Source organism: Elaeis guineensis, chromosome 7 (assembly GCF_000442705.2).
Source record: "Elaeis guineensis isolate ETL-2024a chromosome 7, EG11, whole genome shotgun sequence".
NCBI classification, from domain to species: Eukaryota; Viridiplantae; Streptophyta; class Magnoliopsida; order Arecales; family Arecaceae; genus Elaeis; species Elaeis guineensis.
The window spans coordinates 31,476,200-31,500,699 of record NC_025999.2 but is presented as its reverse complement, the minus strand read 5'-3'; the positions used below and the strand labels follow the sequence as shown (position 1 = coordinate 31,500,699).

The 24,500-nt window shown below is 34.8% G+C and overlaps 1 protein-coding gene across 3 annotated transcripts; it reads left to right on the top strand.

Annotated features, from left to right (window-relative positions):
• The first annotated feature begins 1,655 nt into the window (after positions 1-1,655).
• On the top strand, positions 1,656-22,983 carry LOC105061390 (peptidyl-prolyl cis-trans isomerase CYP71). Of its 3 annotated transcripts, none has more exons than XR_012142630.1 (13): positions 1,656-2,001; positions 2,256-2,341; positions 4,950-5,038; positions 8,780-9,019; positions 9,124-9,245; positions 12,210-12,285; positions 15,372-15,479; positions 15,550-15,726; positions 19,200-19,417; positions 19,810-19,942; positions 20,277-20,500; positions 22,181-22,283; positions 22,500-22,639. XR_012142630.1 is itself a non-coding variant. In XM_010945415.4 (13 exons), exons 1-13 carry the CDS (start codon positions 1,847-1,849, stop codon positions 22,867-22,869), a joined length of 1,866 nt encoding a protein of 621 aa, XP_010943717.1. In that variant the 5' UTR covers positions 1,656-1,846; the 3' UTR covers positions 22,870-22,983. The 3 variants fall into 3 exon arrangements, 2 of the variants coding, with proteins under 2 accessions (XP_010943717.1, XP_019701630.1); XM_010945415.4 differs by lacking the exon at positions 22,181-22,283 and adding an exon at positions 22,786-22,983 and having other exon boundaries at positions 22,500-22,653; XM_019846071.3 differs by lacking the exons at positions 1,656-2,001; positions 22,181-22,283 and adding an exon at positions 22,786-22,983 and having other exon boundaries at positions 2,253-2,341; positions 8,772-9,019; positions 22,500-22,653.
• The last annotated feature ends 1,517 nt before the right edge of the window (positions 22,984-24,500 follow it).

Sequence of the window (24,500 nt, the reverse complement as noted above, 5' to 3'; positions counted from 1 at the left end):
AGTTAACCACATTATGTCTCAATCTTTCAAATCCATCACATGGATTATCCTAATCAAGAGTTTACTAAATTGAAACACATTGATGCATTAACTCTTACTTATTCAGGGGATCAATTTCATTTTGACTCATACACTGACTTTACAAGTACTTGACTGTACAAACTTTCAATCATTGAATTAAAAATTTAGATAGTTCGGTATCAAAGCACAGTGAGTTGTTTGTAAGTCACCATGATGATTTTAAATCGAAGGAACACTTATACCCATATCTTTCGTGAGCTTCTCTTGACAGCAAAGTGCTCAGTAGTTGATCACGTTCAATGAGATATACTCCTACATCTTATTTGTATGCCATATCAGTATCTCTATACTATTTGATTATGAGGACAACCAACGTATATGACATACAATGACCTACACTTGATAAATACTATTGTCCTACTAATAGTGTATCATTTGATGGTAAACGTATTTTAAGTACTAAACATATATCCTCCTATATCGATTAGGATAGTTTTAAAGACTTCATCACAACAATTGGAGTTCATTGAGAAGACGTACACTATTTTGTGATGAAAAAGCCAAATAATAATTTTAATTTTATTAATTCATATATATTTATAAAATAAGTTCAACCATCAACAGGCTGATGATTGGCTTTGGAACATAGTTCCTAACATTAGCATTGCCAAAGTAACTGACACTTCTGCGTCCATTCAATTGCCATCTATAGATTCCAAAGTATCTATTAAATTACTATATCATTAATTTCATATTCATATTTCACTATCATTATATAAACTGACTTTTAACTATAATCTACTATTCTAGATTGTTCCTACAGATAAAAAAAATAAAATATCGATATCAACTACATTACCAGCATCAAATGTTCATATATATACTAAAACATTTCACTATTGACTCTTAGCATTAATCATACACGTCTCTCATTTTATACTAATTATATTATCACTCGTGTAGGAATCGAAGAACAAAAAAGAATAGCAATGACACCAATGAGCTTTCAGAGATCAAATGCAAATTAATTAAGAAGAATCTTACATTGATGTTTGAAGACAAAATTAATGTAACGATAGAAAAATATAAATTATTTGTATATTTATAAACAAACAATTACTGATAAATATGTTCTATAATGCGGTCACAACAAAATAGCGATAGTATAGATGAGCATGAAAAAGATGATTTCGAGAAGAGATTGATATTGAAAAGATAACTGATGAAATCATCCAGAAAGCCAACCATCAACTATATTCAAACAATCAAGAAAAAATATAATCATATATTTTGATGAAGATTGAATGATCTGAAATAAAGTATTATATACTAAGATCCTAAGATTATGCTCCATAGTTCACCATATCTACTACATTCTAAACATCATAAATTGTTAATTTTTAAATAATTTTCAGTTTCAATTCGTTTTGATTTAAATTATTATTTTGAATGTTGGATTTATTTTTCTGCTTGCTCTTATTAAATTATAAATTAAATTATTATATTTATAATTTATTTTATATTAAAATTTAGTGTTATGGTGATTATTTTTTTTGTATTTGTAAAATTAACAGATCCGGACACCGCTGTGCTAGTTTATTTAACATCAAGATTGCCGACTAAAGTTCGGTCGAATTCGAAAATCGGCATCTAACGTTGGCCCCTGCAAGCGTACTTGCCTTCCTGCATTTCTGTGGTACCAAACCCTCACTCCCTTTAGAACCCTAGACTCGTCCTCTCTCCCTCGCATAAGATTTTCTTTCTAAACGACCATCTCCACTCCTCTTGATCTCTCCTCTTCCTTGCCGCTCGTCGATCCTTTCCAATGGCGGAGCACGAGAACGGGAATCTAGCTGTGAATCCACCGGAGAACGACGAGGAGGAGCCGATAGTAGGCCCCGGCCCCGCCCCTCGCCCGCGTTCCAAGCGCCCTCTCCAGTTCGAGCAGGCCTTCCTCGATGCCCTCCCCTGCGCTCACATGTAACCCTTCTCCATCCATCTCTACATCGCCTTTCGAAGAATAACTCAATTCTAGGGTCTCTGATCCGACCCTGCTTCTAAGGGCTGTTTTGCTTAGCGAGCACTTAATTTATGCACTTCGCTTGTAAGACAACAGTATCAACAACAAATTGCTCCATAATCCAAGAAATAATCAGTAGATTTCTGGCGAATAGTTTTTCTATTTTGTGAAGGTTAGCTTTTTCTCCCCTCTATAAATGTGACTCTTCTTGCAGGTATGAGAAGAGTTACATGCATCGAGATGTGGTCACTCATGTTGCTGTATCGGCCGCAGACTTCTTCATTACTGGAAGCATGGATGGTGTGCACTCGCCAGCTATCTAAGTTTATCCATCTATGTCTATAAAACGGCATCATTGTTCGATTCTAGAATATGTAACTTTGTTTCACGTTTTGTCTAACTTAATAGTTATTATTTTGCTGTACGGGAGCTGTCATGACTTATAATTATGTCTGTTTTTCATTTAATTAAACTCGAAACTTGTGTGGGTTTAGTCATCTGGTTAGTCAAACCAAACTGCTTATGGTTGTCAAGTTACATAATTTCAGGTTGCTCGAGATTTCTTTTTTTTTTCCCCCTTAAAGAATAACTTCTAGTTGTTTTGCTATAAACACTAGACACCAATTAAACTACAACAGAATTTTCCACAACAAACACTCTCTGTATGAGGGAAACTTATAAACCATATACCTCTAAATAACTGAACTCAGTGGTAAATACAATTAGAGTTGGTTCCAAGTGTCCATGTTCTTAATTTTGGAATATACTACCTGAATGTTTTGTTAAATTTAGTTTCTCATGTTCTCTAAAGTCAGGGGATTTAAGGATAGGAGAATATTTACACATGAAAAATCCTTTTTAATATTAACATCTGACTCTAAATAACTCACTAGTATTTTGCTTGACTAAATTGTGCTTGTGCTTTAATTATACACTGCCATCAATTATAAATATTGTAGTTGAAGATGGAGTCTGAGGTGGCATTTTTGCTGTAACCATATTAAGACCTGCAGACTCTTTATAGAGTTTCTTTGTCTATTTCTCTTGACTTTGTTGGATTTAAGTTTGCAATTGCTTGTATTTTCATAAACTAATAGTTACAAATTCCTTTTGTCTCAGTAAACAATGTTTAGTATTTTTATCTACTTCCAAGAAAGGAGAATTGATAGTTTATAAAGAACTAATTTTTTCAATTATGATGCTTCTATGTTATATGAACTCAATTACAACAACCAGTAGGTTATTAATGACAAGTATTTTGTTGATCATTTTGTTTGTATGTAATGTTTTTGTATCAACATAGAATGAAAAGTTTGCATGAATGAATTGTACACAAAGTTAGTAATGATATTCTTGAGGTATATAGACTTGTCCTCCAATATATCTATTCCATGGTTAAAAAATTATGCATGTGAATCAAATTCCAAGGACATGTTTGATATTGCTTCTGCTTTTAAAAGGTCAATCTCAAAAGTCACATATACTTGCTTTCTTAAATAAAAAGTACTTTTTGATTACTTGGCATTCAGTTATCACATATTCTGGAGCGATTTGTTGTGACCGAGGTTACCATGTTGATGTTGCTTTGACTTCAAGAAAGTTCTTCTCACATGAGGAGAAGCCAGAATTTAGGTTTCTAGCTTCTCCTAAAAGCACTTCCTAAACTTTTTCTTCTTGTAAAAGCACTTCTTGGAAATTGTTATCAACCACTTACTTTTTTCTAGGTAGCCCTCTTTTCTTTAGTAGTTGCAAAAATAATTTCTTTAAGAAACACCAAAGACAGCCTTAGTTTTTTTAGGAATTGCCTTTGTAGTACTTCAAAATTTATGAAAGAACTTGGTAAATGTGTCCTAACTGCTAGAGGAAAAAGACTAGAAAAGCCTATACAACTATAGAATTGCATATTGTAGGTGCAACTATTCTACATTATGTGTTCCATTTTTTTACCAAAGGATGAAGTGTAAGAAGCATGGTGCAACTTTGAACTGACTTAATTCATGCTCATCAAGATTGAAAGACCTTGGGCTAATATAGCATTAGTATCTAGTCGCAACATAATGCTAGATTTAGTAAGGTGTTGTGTGAAAATGTAGCAGAGAAGTACATTGTCATCTTGCAATCAGTGAGAAAAACTTCTTTAGCACAGACAAGATGGGCTTTGGATTGGTACAACATGTGATCCTTGCTGTTCAGCAAGCTATTTTTCTCTCTCTTATTTGTGAGATTGCATGATATCACTTTATTGGCTAGTGAAAAATGGGATGACTGCGCAAAAGAGTAAGGAAAGACCAGTATATGCGGCCTCTTCTTGGCTGTTAGGCATATACATATTTAGAGAGAGCTAAATAGCCTTGTCCAGTGAATAAATTTGTGTAATTGTTATAGACTGTAGCAGTTTGCTTATTGATATTTTTAATTATCTATTTTTAGTTGCTTTGCAAGTTGTTCTGGAGGCACTCAAGTTCCTCTGATTCAAATGCTGATTCTGTGAATAAAATACCAAAAGAAACTAAGAGATTTACTGATTGGACAAGATTAATAAATTCTAGCTAGTTACATTCTTTTGTTACATTTTCTGATGTTTGTTTTGTTAACTAGAAACTCAGTGGTTTCATCTTTTTGTGAATGTTGCCTTTTTAAGATGCCTTTGCTGAAACCTGAAAAAACATGAAACAAAAAAGGGGTGCTTTTGCATTTGTATGGAAAGTCTTGCAAGGAAAATTTATTTTGTTTGATAGAAGACATATTCTTTATTTTTTTCATTAGAGCTGACAAAATTTTCATGTTTAGAAAGTTTTCATTGTTGGGAATGTTCAGGCTTTTCTCGCTCAAGTCCCTAACTTGTTTGCTATGCTTCCTTGTGCCTTGATTAGAATGCTGATATGTTCCTCTACATTTTTTGTTTTAGGACATTTGAAATTTTGGAAGAAGAAGGCTATTGGAATTGAATTTGCTAAACATTTCAGATCTCATCTTGGTCCTATTGAAGGCCTGGCTGTGAGTGGTTATCTGGATGTTTATTGTTTTTGCAGAGAACTAGTCATTCATATGATATATCTTATGTTATAATTAGCATAACAAAAACCCTAATCTCTTTTATTGTCCAGATGCTTTGATTCTGGTATTGTCAATGCTTCCTTAGAGTTTGAAAGTGCAGTGGAACAACCATTAAAGTTTATCACTCAAATGATTGTGAATTCTTATATTTATTGAAATTTTTGGTATTCAAGCTTTTGGGTATTTTGCTAATCTTTGTCTGACATATGTAACATTTTTAGTCTAAAGATTGCAGTATTATGATGCCACTAAATGTTACTTCATTAGTCTATTAAGGCTCTATATCATGATATTAAAAATATTGCAATTTTAAACTTGGAATAAGCATGCATCTATTTTAATGCATAGAAAATTTAAGCACATGGAACTTTTCTGGTTTCAAAATATGTCTATCTTGCAAACCTTTGGGCATGCCTTCAAATCCTTTTCACATTTAGCAACTATAAGCACTTAGGGATGTTAATTTTTGACCAAGACCTGCAAAGCAGCCTGAACTCACCCAAAATAAATGGGTTTGCATGAGAATTTTTTGTTAATTAGGTTGGGTTTGGGTTAGCCAAGACCAACTTGAGTATATAGGGGTTGCCTTGGGTTTGGGTTTGGCCCCCCAACCCAATGGAGCCTCATTGGTTGGACTAACCTGAAAACCTAGTCATAGGTTTCCAGAATAGTGGTAACAGTGTTCTGGCCATAGGCTAGTTAATGCTTGATTCAAGTAATTAGGAAAGATATGCAATTCATGGTTCAGGAAAAGATGCAGAAGAGAAGTAAAGTGCTTAGCGTGCATTTAGGATTCACTATGTTTTCTTCTTCACTTAAAATTTCTCTTCTCTTTCTTGCTTTATTTGCATGCGCAGCCCTAGATCCCTTCTTCTCATCCCTATATCTTAGAGCGGCTGAATACTATAGTGATGTCAATTTAGATATTTGTAAATTTTGGCTGCCTAGTTCATTAATTAGAGGACTTATTTTGTGACACCATGCTTATGAGAGAAATAAAGAAAAATTCTCTATAACAACAAAAGATGTTTTGCCTAGAGAAACGGAGATTACCTAATGAAAGAGCAACTCATAACCGATCCTTGAGCATTAAGACTAAACTCATTGTGGAAAAGGAGCTAAGATACAGACCACTTATGGTAACCCCCAGACATTGTTCAAGTGGATGCTGTTAACTACACATAAGAAACATATCACAGTAATCAACTTGAGTAGACACAATTAACAACGTCTGGATCCTAGATACAATTAACAGCATCTGGATCCAGTCATAACCAGGTTTACTTAGGTACTTTCTATCCTTTTGCAAACAATAGTAAGTTATATTCGCCAAGTCTGTTGTTATGGTATAAACTCAAGGTGAACCATTGGATGAAATATGCCTTCAAGAAGAAAAATAGAAGGTGCAAAACAATTCTAAAATACAAGTGATAATTTGTATCAAGGTCTAGTTTTACTTTTGGAAACCAGGTATGGAATAAGGTTCATGTCTTGTTCTGTATTAGACTTCCTCGAGTAATGAATTGAGGAAAATGATTAAGAAAGAAAGAAGAGATAACACAAGGGTAGAAGTGGTACAATATATGTGAACATAGAGAATAAGAAAATATGGAAAGAAGGGACCAAAAATGGTGGAGCTTGCTCCATGCATGTGTTTTAAGAGATGGATAAAATTACTTTGTTTATAACCTAAGCTACTTAAAGGTGTTCATTGGCTGACTGGAGACTGGAGTCTGGGCATTTTCTCAAAAGCCAAATATGGTGATGCAGGCTGTGAAGGGGAAGTATAATAAAATGTTATAATTGATCACACATGGAGCATATAATTTAGATGGAATTGCATTTGTGGTTGGGAAATCATGGCCTCCAAGTGGGTAAGAGTCTGGATCTTACCATGGCTGTACTTGTCTTGTTTCTGCAGTTTGCAGTGCTGGGTTGCTATGATCAACTGATTAGTTCAGCTTGAAGGATTCATTTTGATGGTCTGTAATCAAATCAGAGGGCTGTGATTGGTCTGTAAAGAAATTTATTTGTGCTTTTATATATAGCATAGATTTGGTAAATACATACTTAGATATATACATATACATGCTTACATATATACATATACATACATGCATATATAGTCAAGAATATCGAATTGCATTGCTTGGTCTTCCTTTTTCTTTTTTTTTTTTTTTGTGGGGGGGGGGGTGGCTAGTTAAGAAACCTCATGCAGTCATGCCTCTTCAATCATTGTATTTGGACAAGTGATTGACATATTCTTTTTGTTGTGACAATCTAGAACTGAAAATAGATTGAGTATTGGTACACATCAATATCCACTTTTATTCGGTAAATACAAATATGTAGACCAAATGTATTCTTAAGTTTTTACTTGTACTTTAAGCAAATGTGGGTACAATTTTAATGCTAGTGATATCCATGTTTGTTGAAAACAAACACTTAAATGAATCAAAGACATTGGATGATGTAACTGATGATTCATTGTCATCAGTTAGTTAACCTCTTCTTGGAGGGAGTCATCTCTTTTTTTTTTTTTTTTTTTGGACTTTTTTTGTCAAAATTTATCTCTTATACAATAGACATATTTCTTACAGTATTAACCCAATGCGAACTTGCCAGCTTAACTTGGCAGAGATCTAATCCTGCCGTCACCAAGGGTTGGGGGATTAGGTGTATCTGGGGCAGGGCTACCCTGCATTGCGTAGGGCTCTTTTGTGAAAAAAAAAAAATCCCATGCCAGGAGATTGCATGAGTGGACTATGAACTAGAGGCCAAAATGATAGCAGAGGCAAGGGCACTTTTTTGAGGTTGATACCTTGCTAATGAGGAGCATGATGTATATGGACCTGTTGAACCCTAGCCTAGGTGTTGGCACTTTCATGGATGAGGACCTGCATTCTATGTTAGCCATGTATATAAACATAGGCTTGAGTCCTAATCCAGTAGGAATTTCTAGTCTAGTCCAGAAGAACTATTAGGATTGGATTTGATTGACTAACAACTGTTGGACAATGAGTATACTAGTTCATTGGTGAGTACACTATTGGGATTGGACTTGATTTACCAAACAACTGTGGGACATGAGTATACTAGTCCATTGGGGTGTGAGAAGGCTACTTTGCGAGATATCTCAATAAGATATTTTACCCACAATGACCAACTCTATATTGTTCTTTACCCATATCCAGGATGTCCAGGTTCTTGGCCAGTTATGGTTAAAGAAACAGATAGGATCAGCGGGTTTCAGATTCATTTTCATCCTTGCTCTCATCTCTCGTTGATGATAAACTTTTATACTGATTATGACGAGGCATAAGTGTTGCCATAATAACATTGATGCACGAGAACACAAATATTCATTTCTACCAAAATCATAAAAGCCCCATGCCAACTGCATGTGGCTAATAAGTGCGGAGACAATTGTATCCTGGAAATATCATATTGTTGTATGGCTGTACACTAGCTGTCACTTTTTTTTTTTTTTTCACCTGGCTGCTTTTGGATAATGAGTTTTCTGCATCTTCGCTTGTGCTTCTTCCATTTTGGTTTAGTTTATTCTTGAATGTTAATCCAACTGAAAGTCATTCTGCACTCCGGCTGACCATTCTGTTCTGTTTTCCATATGTTTGCTATTATTTGAGCAGTTGTCAATTATGGTGTGGTTCAGTAATGCAGGTTAGTGTTGATGGTTTATTTTGCTGTACAATTTCTAATGATCGGTCGGTGAAGATTTATGATGTTGTAAACTTTGATATGATGGTGATGATGCATCTTCCATTTATTCCTGGTGCGGTTGAATGGGCTTATAGACAAGGAGATGTTAAAGCTAAGCTTGCAATTAGTGACAGAAATTCCTCCTTTGTTTACATATATGATGCACATGCTGGTTCGAATGAACCAATCATCTCGAGAGAGGTACGTTATCTTTGTTACTACATATTCTTTTCAAATATCCTCTAGGAAAGTCTAGCTTACTCAAATTTTGTACATATAATCCTATGTATTTTTTTCTTCTGCAGATTCATATGGGACCAGTAAAAGTTATGAAGTACAACCACATATATGATGTTGTGATATCAGCTGATGCCAAAGGAGTCCTAGAATATTGGTCTCCCACTACACTCAAGTTTCCAGAGAATAGGTGTGTTCTTAAGTGCTTTCAGTTATTTTGCTCTGCAATTAGTGTCTGTCTTCTGTTTGTTACTGAATTGCTACATTAAAGAAATTTGTTCTGTTTATGTAAACATAATTATTTTTTTACTTTGCTTGCAAATTTAGCTTGGGCTATTTGAACTTTGTATTTTGTTAATTTCTTTCTCCTTTTCTCCATTTTATTGTGATTTTTTTGTTTGCATGACCGCAAACTAATGAATGTTATTTGCTGTATAGCATGCATGCATTTTACTTGCAACATGCATTTTGATTATACTAATGCATGGAGGTTGAATTTTAAGAATGCATTTGAAGGATGTCTTGAAGTCTTGGAAAGCCTAAATTGTCCTTATATGGCTGTGCAACATAGATCCTCTCAGCTAGCTCATAGAATCTACTTTGGACATCCATGCATGAATCAAATACATGCCAAATACTTATCTAGTTTGATTTTGTTGTAGCTTCTGGACATTGGTGGAAAGCTTCTCTCCCATGTTTCAGCCTACTATGAAAACATTAAAAGTGGGATTTTCTCATTTTTGAGCTTGATTAGTGATGTTGGTATTAAATAACTTGGTGAGATGTCGTGTTTGTTAATATCCTTGCTATAATATTTGAGTTTGGATGAGAAACATGTATTTTGAAACATCTTAATGAGCCAAATCTTTTAAAATTTTCAATTATAAAGTGATTAAATTATATATCCCCTGCATGTCCTTTTTTTCTCTTGCTAAGTCAAATACTAGGATATCAGCAGAGTATGTTCCTGCATTCCATGGAAGGTTGAACTTTATAATCTACAAAAGCTTTTGGGTTCTCATTTGAGAGACTTTTAGTTGATTACAAGAGTTTTAAAGACTCAAACTGAAAAATATTGGTTGGCTGGCTAGGTTAAGAAATAAAAGGTTTTGGATGATTAAGGGGGAGTTTTGGAGCTGTATTTTTGTCAAAAGGGGGAAAATGGATACTCTGTGTGCTTCTTCTCCCCTTTCTCATTTAATATTCTTTCAATTTGCCCTTTTCACTCTTCTGTCCTTTTTGTCCTTCCTTTCTTTCATTCACTTTAACAGGTACCAACATTTTGTTACTGGTACTACTGGAGACTTATTTAAATTTGTGGTTTAAATTTGATGTTTCTGCTGAAATCAGCCCTTGAGAACCTGAGATGATCCAAACAAAAGAATAATTTTGATTACAAAGGAAACTGAATATGGATAAAGTTTGATTCTTATTCATTTTCTGGTGAATGTAATATGCCTTAATATCTTTGATCCATGTACACATATGGAGGGTATCCCTAGTGGGTCTGCCATCTACCAGCTTCTTTTTACAGAACATGGACTGGGGGTGTAATTGGTTCAAACTTGATTTAAGCTTGACTTTAATTGAGTTTGGTTTTAATTATCTTTGAGCTTTAATTTTGAGATCAAGCTTGATTTGTTAATTATTTTGTTGAGACTAATTCAAGTTTAATTTCAAACTGAGCCAAACATGGGCCTAAATGATCAGCTTAATAACTGTAAATCAAGCTAAAATCAATTTGAGCTTATATCAAGCTTGTTTAATGCTTAATCAATCTCCATTCAAGCTCAAATTAAATCTTGGTTAAAGCTTGAATTAATTTGTTAACTATACTATAAATCCATCTTCACTCTATAAAATTTAATATTTTGAGTAAGTTATCTATCAAAGCTTTTATGTGGTGTACAACTACCCACCCATACACACATGCATATTCTTATAATCTTTTGAGCCTTATTGGGCCAACAAGCCTGATTGTGCCAGGTTAATTTTTGGTTGGCTTCAAATCAATTAACATAAAATCAGGCTTGATTTTAGCTTAATTTGTCCTGAACTCAATTGAAGGTTTAACTTTTCGGATCAACTGATAGCGCCTACCTTGTTCTTGAAAAAAATAAAATGATACTTGTCTTAGCTCTGGCAAAAAAAATTGCTCAACTTATGCAAATAATAGAAATATTATCTCATATCGATTGCTAATGTAGGCATACTGCAACTGAAATTCATCAGTCTCTTCTAGATCTGCTAATATATAAAGCAAAAGGCTTTGAAGCCTGCTTGTTAGAGAGCTTGAAGACATAAAAATGCACCATGCGCCTCCCAGTCTTGAAAACAGAGATACTTTTACTCCTATTTTCTGCATGGCTGTCGGCCCCGGACCTGGATATCTTTTTCATTCCCTAAGATTTAGAATCCTGATGAAATAAAAGCTTTTCAACTTGTCTGATTAAAATTCCATTGCTGATGGATTGTTTTGATTAAATAAACAACTTCACTCGCCTGGATTCTGTTGCATGATACTTTTTGAAATAAAATTATATATTATCTGTTTATCACATGCTGAGTTCTTGTAATTTCTTATAGTACGGATTTTGAGAGTTGTGTTTCTTGGATCAACTGACAGCCCTAACATGAACCTTGTTCTTGAACAAATAAAAGAAAACTCATCTTAACTTTGCAGAGCTTGCTCACATTATGTAAACAATAGAAATGTTGTCCCATACCAATTGTTAATGTAGGAATACTGCAACTAAAAGCCAGCAGTCTCTGCTAACTAAGATCTTAACCCATTTATCCTCTTTTAGCCTTTTAAGCATGCTTTATGGCATCCATTCTTTTGAGACTCAGGTTTGCATTGCTTTCCACCCTGTGATATAGAGCTGATGCTGTGGAAAGTAAAGAATGTTTTCTTGGGAAAAAAAAAACATAGTTTTATGGAGAATATTTTAGCCTGTAGCATTCTTCATGATGATTTTGTGCCTAAGCTTGTCTTATTCCTTAAGTATAATATTTAGTTGTGTAATTTCTGGATATTCTTGATTCCTTCTTTTGATGAATGGAATGGATCAGAGAGTTTTCTTTCTGTCCGGGTCATGTGTTTATTATGGTTGTTTGATATTTTTGACTAATTTTCTCTGTTTATTGTGTGCAGTGTGAATTTCAAGTTAAAAATGGACACCAATCTTTTTGAAATTGCCAAGTGCAAGACCACTGTCTCTGCGATTGAGGTAGTTATGTAGTATATTCAGATTTCTTTTGTATTTTAGCTCTCTTCTTTGTCCTTTTCTGTTGTTTTGGTTGGCTATGATAACTATGCCAGTTGATTTCCATTTCTTAATTCTGGTATTTTATGAGCACACAAACATGTATTTTATGTCTTGTAGGCTGTGAAAGGTACTCCTGAAGATTGATTACCCAACCAACTTTATCACTACTACCATGGTTTCTCTCCCTTGGTAGCCTCTTTGTGGAAGAAAAGATATTTGATACTTCTTCATGATTTGTAGTTTTCCTTCATGCATTTAAACACTATATTTGCAAGTGGAATTGGTGAAAGCAATCTTTTTATGGCAGCCCAAAGCGGACAAAAGAATTGCTAGGGTCCTGATTTTCCATCAATTTGCCTTTGTGACAATCTGTGTCTGTCTATTATTATTCATATTCTAACTTATATTATATCAAATAGGTACTCTTTTTCTTAATATGTTGAAGCATTTTAATATTTCTTTTTTAGATGAGTTTCATTTTTGATAAGAAAAACTCTAAATGTTTAAGGTGAGAGATTGTTATTGCTGCCAGTGTGGCTCATATTGAAAATCAATCTTATGCGCCTTCAGTATATAGTGGTTTAAAGGTGGAAAGAGTGGACCCCTTAATGCAATTTCCTGGAACCCTAAGACTACAACCAATATTAGTTATGTCTTCCCTGAAGAAAAAATATTAACTATATTATCCCACTTATAAAAATAATCATGCTAGCAGGATTGTAGTTTGTTCAAGTCAATCCACGATGGTTTGTCAGAATGGTTATGCAATCATCCAGTGCTTGTTGAACCTTGAACATTTAAATGGGTAGTTTGTGGTCAAATAAAGCTATCTGTAGTTCATCTAATAAAATACCGAATACAATGATTTGACTAGTTGGCAGTTACTGATTAATGCATATATAACTTAATGTGAATGTAACTTCAGCTCTTTGACTAAAATGAGAGAAGATGGATGCAAGCAGGTTTATTACTAGCTTAGATAACAATGAAGAAGCCAGTGATTAGGACATGGTTGGACAATGAGAACTTGTTTAATAAAACTTTTAGGGTTAAGTAGAATAAAACCAGTCAAATTAAAACAACAATTAGCCTAGCACGGTACAAAATATACTAGTTATCATACTACAATTTTTTTTGTTAATTTGTGCACTTTAGGACATGGTTGGACAATGTAACTTCAGCTCTTTGACTTAAAAGGAGAGAAGATGGATGCAAGCAGGTTTATTACTAGGTTAGATAACAATGGAGAAGCCAGTGATTAGGACATGGTTGGACAATGGGAACTTGTTTACATGAAACTTTTAGGGTTAACTAGAATAAAACTAGTCAAATTAAAACAACAATTAAGCTAGCACTGTACAAAATATACTAGTTTTCATACTACAATTTTTGATTAATTTGTGCACTTTAGGACATGGTTGGACAATGTAACTTCATCTCTTTGACTAAAAGAAGAGAAGATGGATGCAAGCAGGTTTATGACTAGGTTAGACAACAATGGAGAAGCCAGTGATTAGGACATGGTTGGACAATGGGAACTTGTTTACATGAAACTTCTAGGGTTAAGTAAGTAGAATAAAACCAGTCAAATTAAAACAACAATTAACCTAGCACTGTACACAATATACTAGTTATTGACTTATTGTGCTAAAATTTTTTTTGATTAATTTGTGCACTTTAAATTTAATTTTCAGATCAAATATTTGTTCATTCTTAAGATGTTTAACAGGCTCAACAGCTAGTGAACCACCTAGATAAAAATGTATGATGCCTAAATACATGTGTGGTCTTCTGCAATTATTAGATTAATATGTGCATTTTCAATTCAGTTTTCACTCCAAATGTTTGCTCGTTCTTTAGATGCTTAATGAAAGATAACCAGTTAACCACTTAAACAGAAACATATGATGTTTAAATAAATGAATGGCCATCTAATGTTTCTGAGATTATCGTTTAAGTGGTTGGAGTTGCAAAATAATTTATTTGGCCACTCTTAAGATTTCAGGGAACATTATTGGTAATCTATAATCCACTATGTCATGTTTTCAATAATATTAAAAACAACATATTGTCTAGACAAACTCATACATGAAAGCAAGATAAACAAAAATTTTATTGCTTTCTCTTCACAAAGGTGCCTTCTGTTGGAACACTGTGATTCTATATCCTTTGTCAATCTTCTTGGTACCTCCTTAGCCACCATAGTGTGTGGAGCCAAAGGAGCCAGGAATATGCAACACTAACATAGTTCGATACCTTTGGATTTTTGTTCTGGTATTCTTTATGGATTGGAGTATCAGAGATATATTTGTTGAGCACCTTCTCCTCACCTCGTGCAACCTTGGTGCCATACTTCTCTTCATTTCTTTTGATTTAGAAGTAATTTTCTTTTCCATAAGAAAGTTTGGAGTCACTGCATCCTCAATTTGATTGATTTGGGAGAGGACAGGGCAAGAAGAATGAGATCTGAGAGAAAACAACCAACAAAAATGGTATTTCAAATGCTCTCAGCTGTGTATAACAGATCTAGGCTGTTTCCTCCATAAGCCTTAGGATTCATGGCCAGAAAGCTATTGAAATTTGATTCAGAGACCCTTATAATTGACAAGAGCCTCTTATGGTCAAGCACTTCGACTGTAACTTTTAAAGATATCCTACCAAGAGATGTACTATTCTCTACCAGAAATTTATGAATTGATAATTATCTATGGTTGTTTTTTTTCAGTTGGAAATAATGATTAGTTTTCAGTTTACATTTGGATATCTGGTGTATCACAAGTGCTAGTTATTCCTTTCTTTTTTCATTATGTTAACTGTCATTCTAGGTACTTGTTTAGGTGTCCATTTTGCAAGTAGAAGAAGATGAAGTTGTTATTCATATAAGATTTGATTTTGTTTGTACATTTCAAGTTTGGAATTCGAAATACTTAATCTGCGTGCTATTTAGCCATGGTTTTTATATGCTAATAGCAATAAACCAAAATATCAGATAAAAGTTTCTACTAATTTAGCAAATTTGACAAATTTGTTTTTTTCTTTTTGTTCAGGTGAGCCCAGATGGCAATCAGTTTGCTATAACATCTCCTGATCGCAGGATACGTGTCTTTTGGTTCAAAACGGGTAAACTGAGGCTTGTGTATGATGAATCTCTTGAGGTAATATTCATTTCCACTTGAAAGCTGTTTTTTCGGATAATTTATATTCTCATATTCTGAAATTTGGCAGGTGGCCCAAGATTTACAAAGAAGTGGTGCTCCTTTATATCAGCTAGAAGCAATTGACTTTGGGCGAAGAATGGCTGTTGAGAAGGAAATTGAGAAAACAGAAAGTGCTCCACAACCAAATGCTATTTTTGATGAGAGCTCTAACTTTCTTATTTATGCAACTCTTCTGGGTATAAAAGTATGCTCCGCTTCTAGTACTCGTAAACAATAGAATTGGAAGCCTTACTGGTTAATCTACTAGCCATGAATAATCTTGCTTTTCATTGTTATCTATGAGCAGAATGTTTAAAATGGGAAGTAATTTTTTTTATAATCTTCATTTAAGTCTTGTTTGGCAGCCTCATTATCTTTTCATACCCTTCAACTTGTGTATATATCCCAATTCATACAATGGATTATACAATAAATTACATATTTATTGACCTTTAAATATTTTCATGGGTAGTTTCGTTTTGTGCCATTTTCTATCCACTAAATGTTATTTTCTATGTAAAAAAATCATCTGCATTGTGCACCCCTATGAAATGTACTAGAGCGAAATGTATAGTTTCTTCCTTGGTAAACATGTAACTTTTTTCTCTTAGTTTATACAAAAATTCATCATACAGCTGAGATTATTGAGCCATTTGTTTGCAAGTTGGAGAGTTTTGCAAACCAGGGTATGTCTGGTTTGGATGTGATAAAAATAGGAATAGAAAAAAGCTAAGCGTGTGGAAATATTCATGCCATGAGTTATTTTAATTTTGTTTGGTTACAACTTCTGTCAAAAAACCAGTATGAGGTTTGGTACCGATATGTGAAACCTTGATTTCTGGAACTTCTGGATGAGGGGTTGTGTCCATAAAAAATAGAAAGCTGGCATAAGCGTTGACTTTATGCTAGGAAAACATACCTTATGACAGCATCTCCTTGGAATAGTTATGGCTGGCATAAACAATTTTAACCAGCATAGCTATTCGCTGTTTATGCCTGTTTTCTAAAAGCTGTTTGGCACGCATAAGGTTTATTTCAAGCCTTATGCCTGCAATATTCCCCTAACAAACGCTGCCTAGAAAAATATGTTGATAAAAAGTTGCAAGGATGCAAAGGTGAAAAAGGTAGTGTAATGGGATAAGTTGGTCATTTATGATTTTTTCGGCCACCTATTCAATTATATACTGCATTTACTCGAAATCCAGGCTTCTTTGGATATTTAATATGTCTGGTTCCACGTATTTTTGAAGACAATATATCTTTTATTTGTAATATAGTGAGACCATTATGCATATGATTTTCCTCCATTCTACTTGTATTCTGCTGTACTTCAAGTGAACAAACATATTTCATTTCTTATGTTAAGGTTCATACTTCAATGTGAATGCCATCTGGTCCAAAAGTTTACATCTTTGTATCTTGTCAAATCTGCTCATACATTTGTACTTGGATCTTTCCCTAATTCTATTCTTCTTTTGTTATTCTTATCGAACAACTTACACATATCATTTCTATCTTTTACAATTCATTATCGGGTCCATCTATGTTTCTTTTGTTTTTGGTATGTGATTTGAACCCCTAGTTTTCCTGACAATATTTTGATAGATTAAATTGGGTGTACTGAGTGTTGGCATGCTGAACCATCTTCCATAGTGGACATTCCAACACTGTACCAAATGGTTCCTATATGGGGTCTAGTATAGAGATTGTGAACTTTGGTGGCTGCTTTATATTTCTTTTGCAACTGTATATATGTAAAAGTCTATGGCTTCTGATTTTTGTCTTTCTTCAAGAGTTTTCTCTTTTTTTTTTTTATGGACTACCACTTCGCTTCAACTTTCCGACATTAAGTCTTTTTTTAAAAAAAACAAAAAGATATGTCAGTTTTCCAGATACTTTCTTACGACATTGAACAATTTGCTCTCACTTCACACATGGTGGTGCTCTTTCTGGTTATTATTGATGCAACGCATATGTTTCATCTCTTGTACTTGCTGCTCTTAGTATAGACATCTGTAACCACTAACTTCTGCTGGATAATCAAAATCACCCTTTGGATAACTCTAAAATTCTTACTCATTCTCTTTTTTTTATCCTTTATAAGAGCTTAATTTGTTTGTGCTGATTTTGTACGAGCATCTCCCATGTTGTTCCTAGTTCAAAATCATGTTCAGCAGAAAGCTTATATGCAGGTTTATTTTTTCTGATCATTACTTCCTTCCATGACATGCCATATTAAACTTTCCTCATGATATCAATGCCTACAATGCCCCATTTTAGTGCAGTAAAATGTGTTTGAATTTTTTGGGGTATAATTTGCTTTAGGTGCTCTTTCTGTCTGATGGAGAAAACCTTGTCTGTACTGCAAGTTGATTCATTCTATCATTCTTCAAGTAATGGCTGGCTGTGGCAATGCTGGACTGGATGTCGATAGTACTGAATTCCCAAAAAATGGAATTTAGAAAGGGATTACAACAAACAGGAAATGTGGCAGATGAAGGAGCTATCTAACAGAAATAACGGTAAACCAGAGTAGCAAGAGCATGGGCGGTGAAAGCAGAATGGATATCATGAATATTTTTTTATGGGAATAAAAATAAACAATACAGATGTGGAAATTCAGACATATGCCATAAAGTGTGTTGGGCATTAACTCATTGATCTTTGTGCCCATAGTATATATTGTTACAATAGTAGCAATTAAATTTTTAGGTTTCATGGAACCTTCTCTGATTAGTCCCTGAAAAACTCACTAAAGGACTTGTTTAGTTCATCTGTTGAACAACTAAATTATACCAGAACACTTCGCATATGCAGAATCTTGAAACTAACGTGTGTTGGTTAGGATATTGGTGCTTCTATTTTCAGGCTCATAGAGCACTTGTAATCATGTCTTCTCAGGACCAAACTAGATCCTTTTTTGTTTATTTGTGCATTAACCCATTGATCTTTGTGCCCATAGTATGTAATGTTACTATTGTGCAATTAAATTTTGAGGTTTCATAGATCCTTCTGTCATTAGCCACTGAAATGTCCCCTAAAGGACTTGCACAGGTCTTCTGTTGAACAGCTAAAATACACCAAAACACTATTTCATGTATGCAGGAATCAAAATAAAGTGTATCAGGCAGGATATTGGTGATTCTATTTTCAGGCTTACAGAGCGGCTGTAATCTTATGCCCTCTGAAAGGTGTCTTCTGTGCTTATTTCTCTGACATAATTGGTTTTGGCAAGTGATTTGCATAGTTATACTGCAAGATTGGGTTCATAATATAAATATTTACTTTACTAAAGAATTTGTGACTCAGCTATGGAGGATTTGTTATTAGGCTTAGACTAATTTTTCAAGGTGTTCTTGACGTTATGATATGAAGTTTAATAACAATGTCTTTTACCATGATATGCACCAACAGCTGTACTCCCATACAACTATGTGTTTGATCATTCTAAAGCATCTAATTGATTGATATGTGGTTGTTTTTTTTCCTATATCTGTGACCCTTTGTCTTCTAAGATGGTGTCAGAACATCCTGGTATCTCTTACTAGCACTTATAATTCTCTATTTACAAATATAATCAGTACCTTCTTAGCAATAATTTTCATTCAGTTGCTTGTTAGATATGGTCATGGTTATTGCTGAGTGTTTTTTTTTTTTTTTTTACTTTTGTTGCTACAGATAGTAAATTTGCACACGAATAAGGTGGCCCGAATTCTTGGAAAAGTGGAGAACAATGACAGGTTTTTAAGAATTGCTTTATATCAAGGTGACAAGAGTAACAAAAAAGTTAGGAAGATTCCTGCAGCTGCAGCAAATGTCAATGAGACCAAAGAGCCTTTGACAGATCCTACACTTCTTTGTTGTGCTTTCAAAAAACATCGTATCTATTTGTTCAGGTACTAAAATCAAGGTTTGGCAAATTGACTAAATATTCACTTATGTAAATGAGTCATCAACAAATATTATCAGTGTCCGATAGTTGATTATGATACGTTTGGAAAGAGAAACTGAAGTGAACCTGTGAGCTCCTGTAAATTTGGTGACTTAATGACTGGTGGCTGAATTATATTCCTACATCGATACATTTGTAATTTGCATTTTTTGGTCTGCGGCTTTGGGATGGAACAAGCCTCATGCTAAAACATGAATTTTGTTTTTTTAAAGTGAAAATACTGTAATAACATGAAGACTGTTATAGAATTATCTTCTTTTGCTATCAGTTTTTATTTAATTTAACTCCTTGATTGTGACTTGTAAAATCTTTCTATGTTGGCTGTATCTTAAACAGCCGAAGAGAGCCTGAAGAACCTGAAGATGCAACAAAAGGAAGGGATGTTTTTAATGAAAAGCCACCTCCTGAGGAGCTTTTAGCGGTATCTGATATAGGAAAAGCTGTCACAACATCCCTTCCTGATAGTGTGGTAAGGTTTCTTGTCAAATTATTGTGTTGACTGTTGTAATTTGTATCTACATCCATACTATGCAGTAACAACTTATTCTTCGGCATAGCATTTGATATTTCTCTAGTAGTTCTAGGTATTCAAGTCACTTGCTTGTGCCTAGATAAGTTAATTTATCTAGTAAGTTCCCTGGATGATGAGTTGAATATTGAACTCACATAAGGCTCCAATTCCCTTTCTGTATGGTGTGATGATGTTATGGACTGTGATTATATATATGCCATGATGGCATCATGGATGCTAGAATAGCATGTCATGTCCATCAAATGCCTAACAGCATTTTTTATGTTGTCAGATTTTGCACACATCTCTTGGTGACATTCACATGAGACTGTACCCAGAAGAATGCCCAAAAACTGTGGAGAACTTTACGACTCATTGTAGAAACGGATATTATGACAATCTTATCTTCCACCGGGTAATCAAGGGATTCATGATACAGACAGGAGATCCTTTGGGAGATGGCACTGGTGGGCAGTCTATATGGGGATGGGAATTTGAAGATGAGTTTCACAAAAGGTACTATGTCATCTCTATAGAAGTCAGTGGTTCTGTATAGTCTTGTTTTTTATTGCTATTTACTACAAGATATTGCATCTTTTATTTTTATCATGCTGATTTTTATTTATTTCGACAATTATATCTCCCCTTGGATCATTTTAATTTGTTTATTTTGATATAGCATCAAAGTTGAGATGGCTAGAAGTGGTAATCTTTGATTTGAGGACATCTTCCAATTTTGAAGTATAATCTGTACTGTCCACTCCAACTTTGATATTTCATGGTTGAATTGCAATGAAACTACTACTGAAGCCAAATAGTGAAACCATGACCATCAAACCCTAGCCATTTATTTAAAGTTCAGTGAAATATGTATAATGACATAAATTAGATTTGATGCACGGAATGGCGCTGTTTAACAATTAGATATTTTGGAACATATGGAATTATCTAGCTGTCCATGCTGCTGAGCAGTTGAAGTGCTGTTATTTTATATGTAATAATTATATTTTAATATTCTGAATGCTCTGCTGATTTGCTAGTCTATGCTTGTATATGTATGAGCTGACTGACATCACTTATGACGTTTCATGCTACAGCCTGTTGCTTTTCTTATGCACTGTAATAGCTTGAACCCCTAAAAGTCTTTTCTAAGACTGCAAAATTTTGAACAACAAAGATACTAAAACATAACAAATGCATTCTTTCCTATGACCACCACTATTTTATTGGATAATCCAAGCTACAGCACTTCAAGACCACTCAACATGTCTGCCCAACCAATTGACAAGCTTATCAGGGTCGAGTTCATGTATGATTGTTTTGTCTAGTAAGTTTCCAGAATATTATGACTCGCTCTATTTTAAAATAAGCTCTCAATGAATTGGTGCCAAATTCTTAGCTGAAGTAATTTTTTGCTAGAGAAGGAAAATCAGGACCTAAAACTAAGTTGATGGATGTGAAGACCTGCAATGTTGGCTACCGTATTTGTGCTCGGTAGTGGAAAACTACACATTGAGGTATCCTTGTCCTTTAAAAAAAAAAAGACGAAGAGGAACAGGGATAGGTTTGGTGCAGAGAATGCATGCATTTTTAGGCATAGATTACAAACCCAAAATGGGGAAAAAAGATTCCTAGGAGAATGGACTGATGGGGTTTGAGGAAACCTTATAGGCTATTGGATGAGTAGTGAGGCCTGCACTATTAGCTACAATTTTAGCTTATGTAGTTTAATTTCAAGAGGAAAGAAGATTAGATTTGACCAAGAGGAAGGGGGTTATATAGATATGTGTACTTGCATTTCATCTTTAAGCGTGAATTACAACTCAAAAGACAATTTTATATGATTCCTGCTAGAAAACCCCTGCCCTAACACATTTTTCTTTTTCTAATTAAGTAGGTAACCGAGTCAGAAAGGTGGTTTAGAATGATTTTATGGGTCCAGCTAGCTAAAGTGCTTTTAGCATTTTTTGGTCCTTACTAACTAATGAGTACATAATTACAGAGCTTTGGAAATTGGGATGGTAATAAACTCTTTTTTTCCATTTGCTGTCTTGTTCAATCACTTAATTGTCTTCCTCAAGTGTTAATTATGAAGCCAGCACACATCATATCATGATGCAGTTTCATGGAATCATGTTCTGCAAACTTGAAATGGTTTAGCTGTATATCTCACAAGACATTCCTGCCATGCGATAGGTCTTTGATCCGGGTCAAAGAGTTATAGCAATGAACTTCAGTAGGAATAGTGAGATGGAATTTATATGTCTTCCATTTCAAAGGCTGGACTATGTTGAAATAAGTGAGGTTTGCTATTAATGTTACTTTATGTATACATTTATGTTCTCAATCTTGCATGCTTGTTCTTTTATTCATTTTCAGTGCGACTATCATTTGCATTCTCACCTCTATGTTTTTGTTTTATAGTAATTCTATTTTGTTGATTACAATGGTCATGATAACTTATATTGGAGATGTCATTCGCATGCCCTGTTGATGCATGTTTGCCTGCTTGCAGCTTGAGGCATGACAGACCTTTCACAGTATCAATGGCAAACGCTGGACCAAATACAAATGGTTCTCAGTTTTTTATTACCACCGTGGCCACACCATGGCTTGACAATAAGCATACTGTTTTTGGCCGAGTTGTAAAGGGGATGGATGTTGTTCAGGTACGAATCTTGTGCAGTATCTTATAATAGTCTCTCTCTCTCTCTCTCTCTGTGTGTGTGTGTGTGTGTGTGTGTGTCTACGTGTGTTTTGCCTCCATTTGCTGACTGCTTGAATCTGATGTTAATAAACAGGCAATAGAGAAGGTAAAAACAGATAAGAATGACAAGCCATATCAGGAGGTCAAGATCTTAAATGTTACTGTTCCCAATCCCTAAACTTCATTATCTTTTCCATTGACGATGATGGTATGTGTTTCTCTAAGTCTGTTGTTTGAAATCTTGGCTTGTGACCCTATTTCACAAGATAATCCAATACTTTTCAATTTTCTATATGGTTATAGTTTATATTCTCAGTTAAGGCATGTATAATTCTCGAAAGAAGGAATGTAAATTTATTTCTTTGTTGGTCAAGTTTAAGGATTTCCCTTGGTAGTTGCACTGGTCAGAAAGTTGGTGGACAGGTACCAAATTCTTATCAGGTTCTTGTTCACAGAATCTCATGATCATGCCTTGACGTTTATCATGCTGATGCTTAAATGGATTTGAAGCAATATTTTCCTCCCGCATCATGATATTTCAATAAATGAGAAGGGTGCGAGTGTACAACTTGCTTCTGGGATGACATGAGATCAGCTCCTGATGGCTGTACATAATGTTAGCTTGCCTTGGGTGGCTTTGTCCATGTCATTTTGGCTTATGAAAGTACTTTATGTAAATGACATATTCTCTTTTCTGAAGTAGGAGTGGCGAGTTTCGGCCTGGACAGGCCTGCCACAACCCCACACCCCCGCTCCCCCACCTCCCAAAAACCCCCCAAAAGCCCGAAATAAATGGATTTAGTGAGATGTTTTCTTTTGTAGTTGGTTGGGTATGAGTTAGCTGAGGCCAACCTAAATATAAATGGGTAGGGTAGTCCAATGGGTCGCCATAGGTTGAAGGAACCTTCAAATTCATCTTCTTGAATGATCTAGTCGAAGATTGATTCAGATGATTAGTAAGGCTGCATAATTAATGGTTATAAGAGAATAAAGAACACTGTAAATATGGAGTGACATCATGTTTAAGATTAAGATTGTGTTTTCTTTTCCATTGCTTTCTCACATTACTTGGATGCCTACTCTGAGTCCCCTATTCTCGGTCATATTTTATTTTCATTTACCAAGGTATGCAACTGACAGGTGAAATACTATTGCCCTGGCGGGTGGCTATGAATTCATCAAGATAAATGTGTTGGGGTGTGGATTTATACTTCTCCGGCCGGCAGCAAACTGGCATAGAGATTCAAAAGCCCGCCTGGCTTTAAAATTTTCCGCCGGCGCTCCAGAGTCTTCTAGCAATTCAATAGAAGCTCCACGAGGTTCCAAGCCATCTTTAGAACAATTTCAGTGCCAAAAAAAAAAAAAAATGGACGAAAAAGAAATCATTGGCAGAGAAATTATTACGTCATAGCTGCAAACATTTGCCTCTAAATACATTTTTCATCGTCTTTGCAAGAAAAAGAAAAGATCAAATAAAAAAATAAATGAATGCACTCCGAAAGCTTGTTCATATGCCCCAGCCTCTTTCTCCGTGGATCTGCAATAAGGATGCGACTGCTATGAACAAGTCTCCAAAGTATAGAGGCAATGGAATGTATTACAGTCGTAGCTATTCGAGACTTGATTTGTCTCCGCTTCGGTATGGGCCTTCTTCCGCCATTTTCCCGATGGCTGGCAAAATCGCCGGCCAGAGCATCAGCAGCTTTGTGGCTAATTGTGCCTGGCGGGAGATGAGGAAGATGTCTAGAGGAGACTAGCGGCCGTGCAGAGGAGGCTAGTGACTGTGGTGTTAATGCTTGCGGAATTCAT

Coding starts and splice junctions, on each gene's coding strand:
- LOC105061390 (XM_010945415.4), top strand. CDS start 1,847: ATGGCGGAGCACGAGAACGGGAATCTAGCTGTGAATCCACCGGAGAAC. Junction 9,020..9,123: donor AACCAATCATCTCGAGAGAG/GTACGTTATCTT, acceptor TTTCTTCTGCAG/ATTCATATGGGACCAGTAAA. Junction 19,418..19,809: donor CATCGTATCTATTTGTTCAG/GTACTAAAATCA, acceptor TATCTTAAACAG/CCGAAGAGAGCCTGAAGAAC.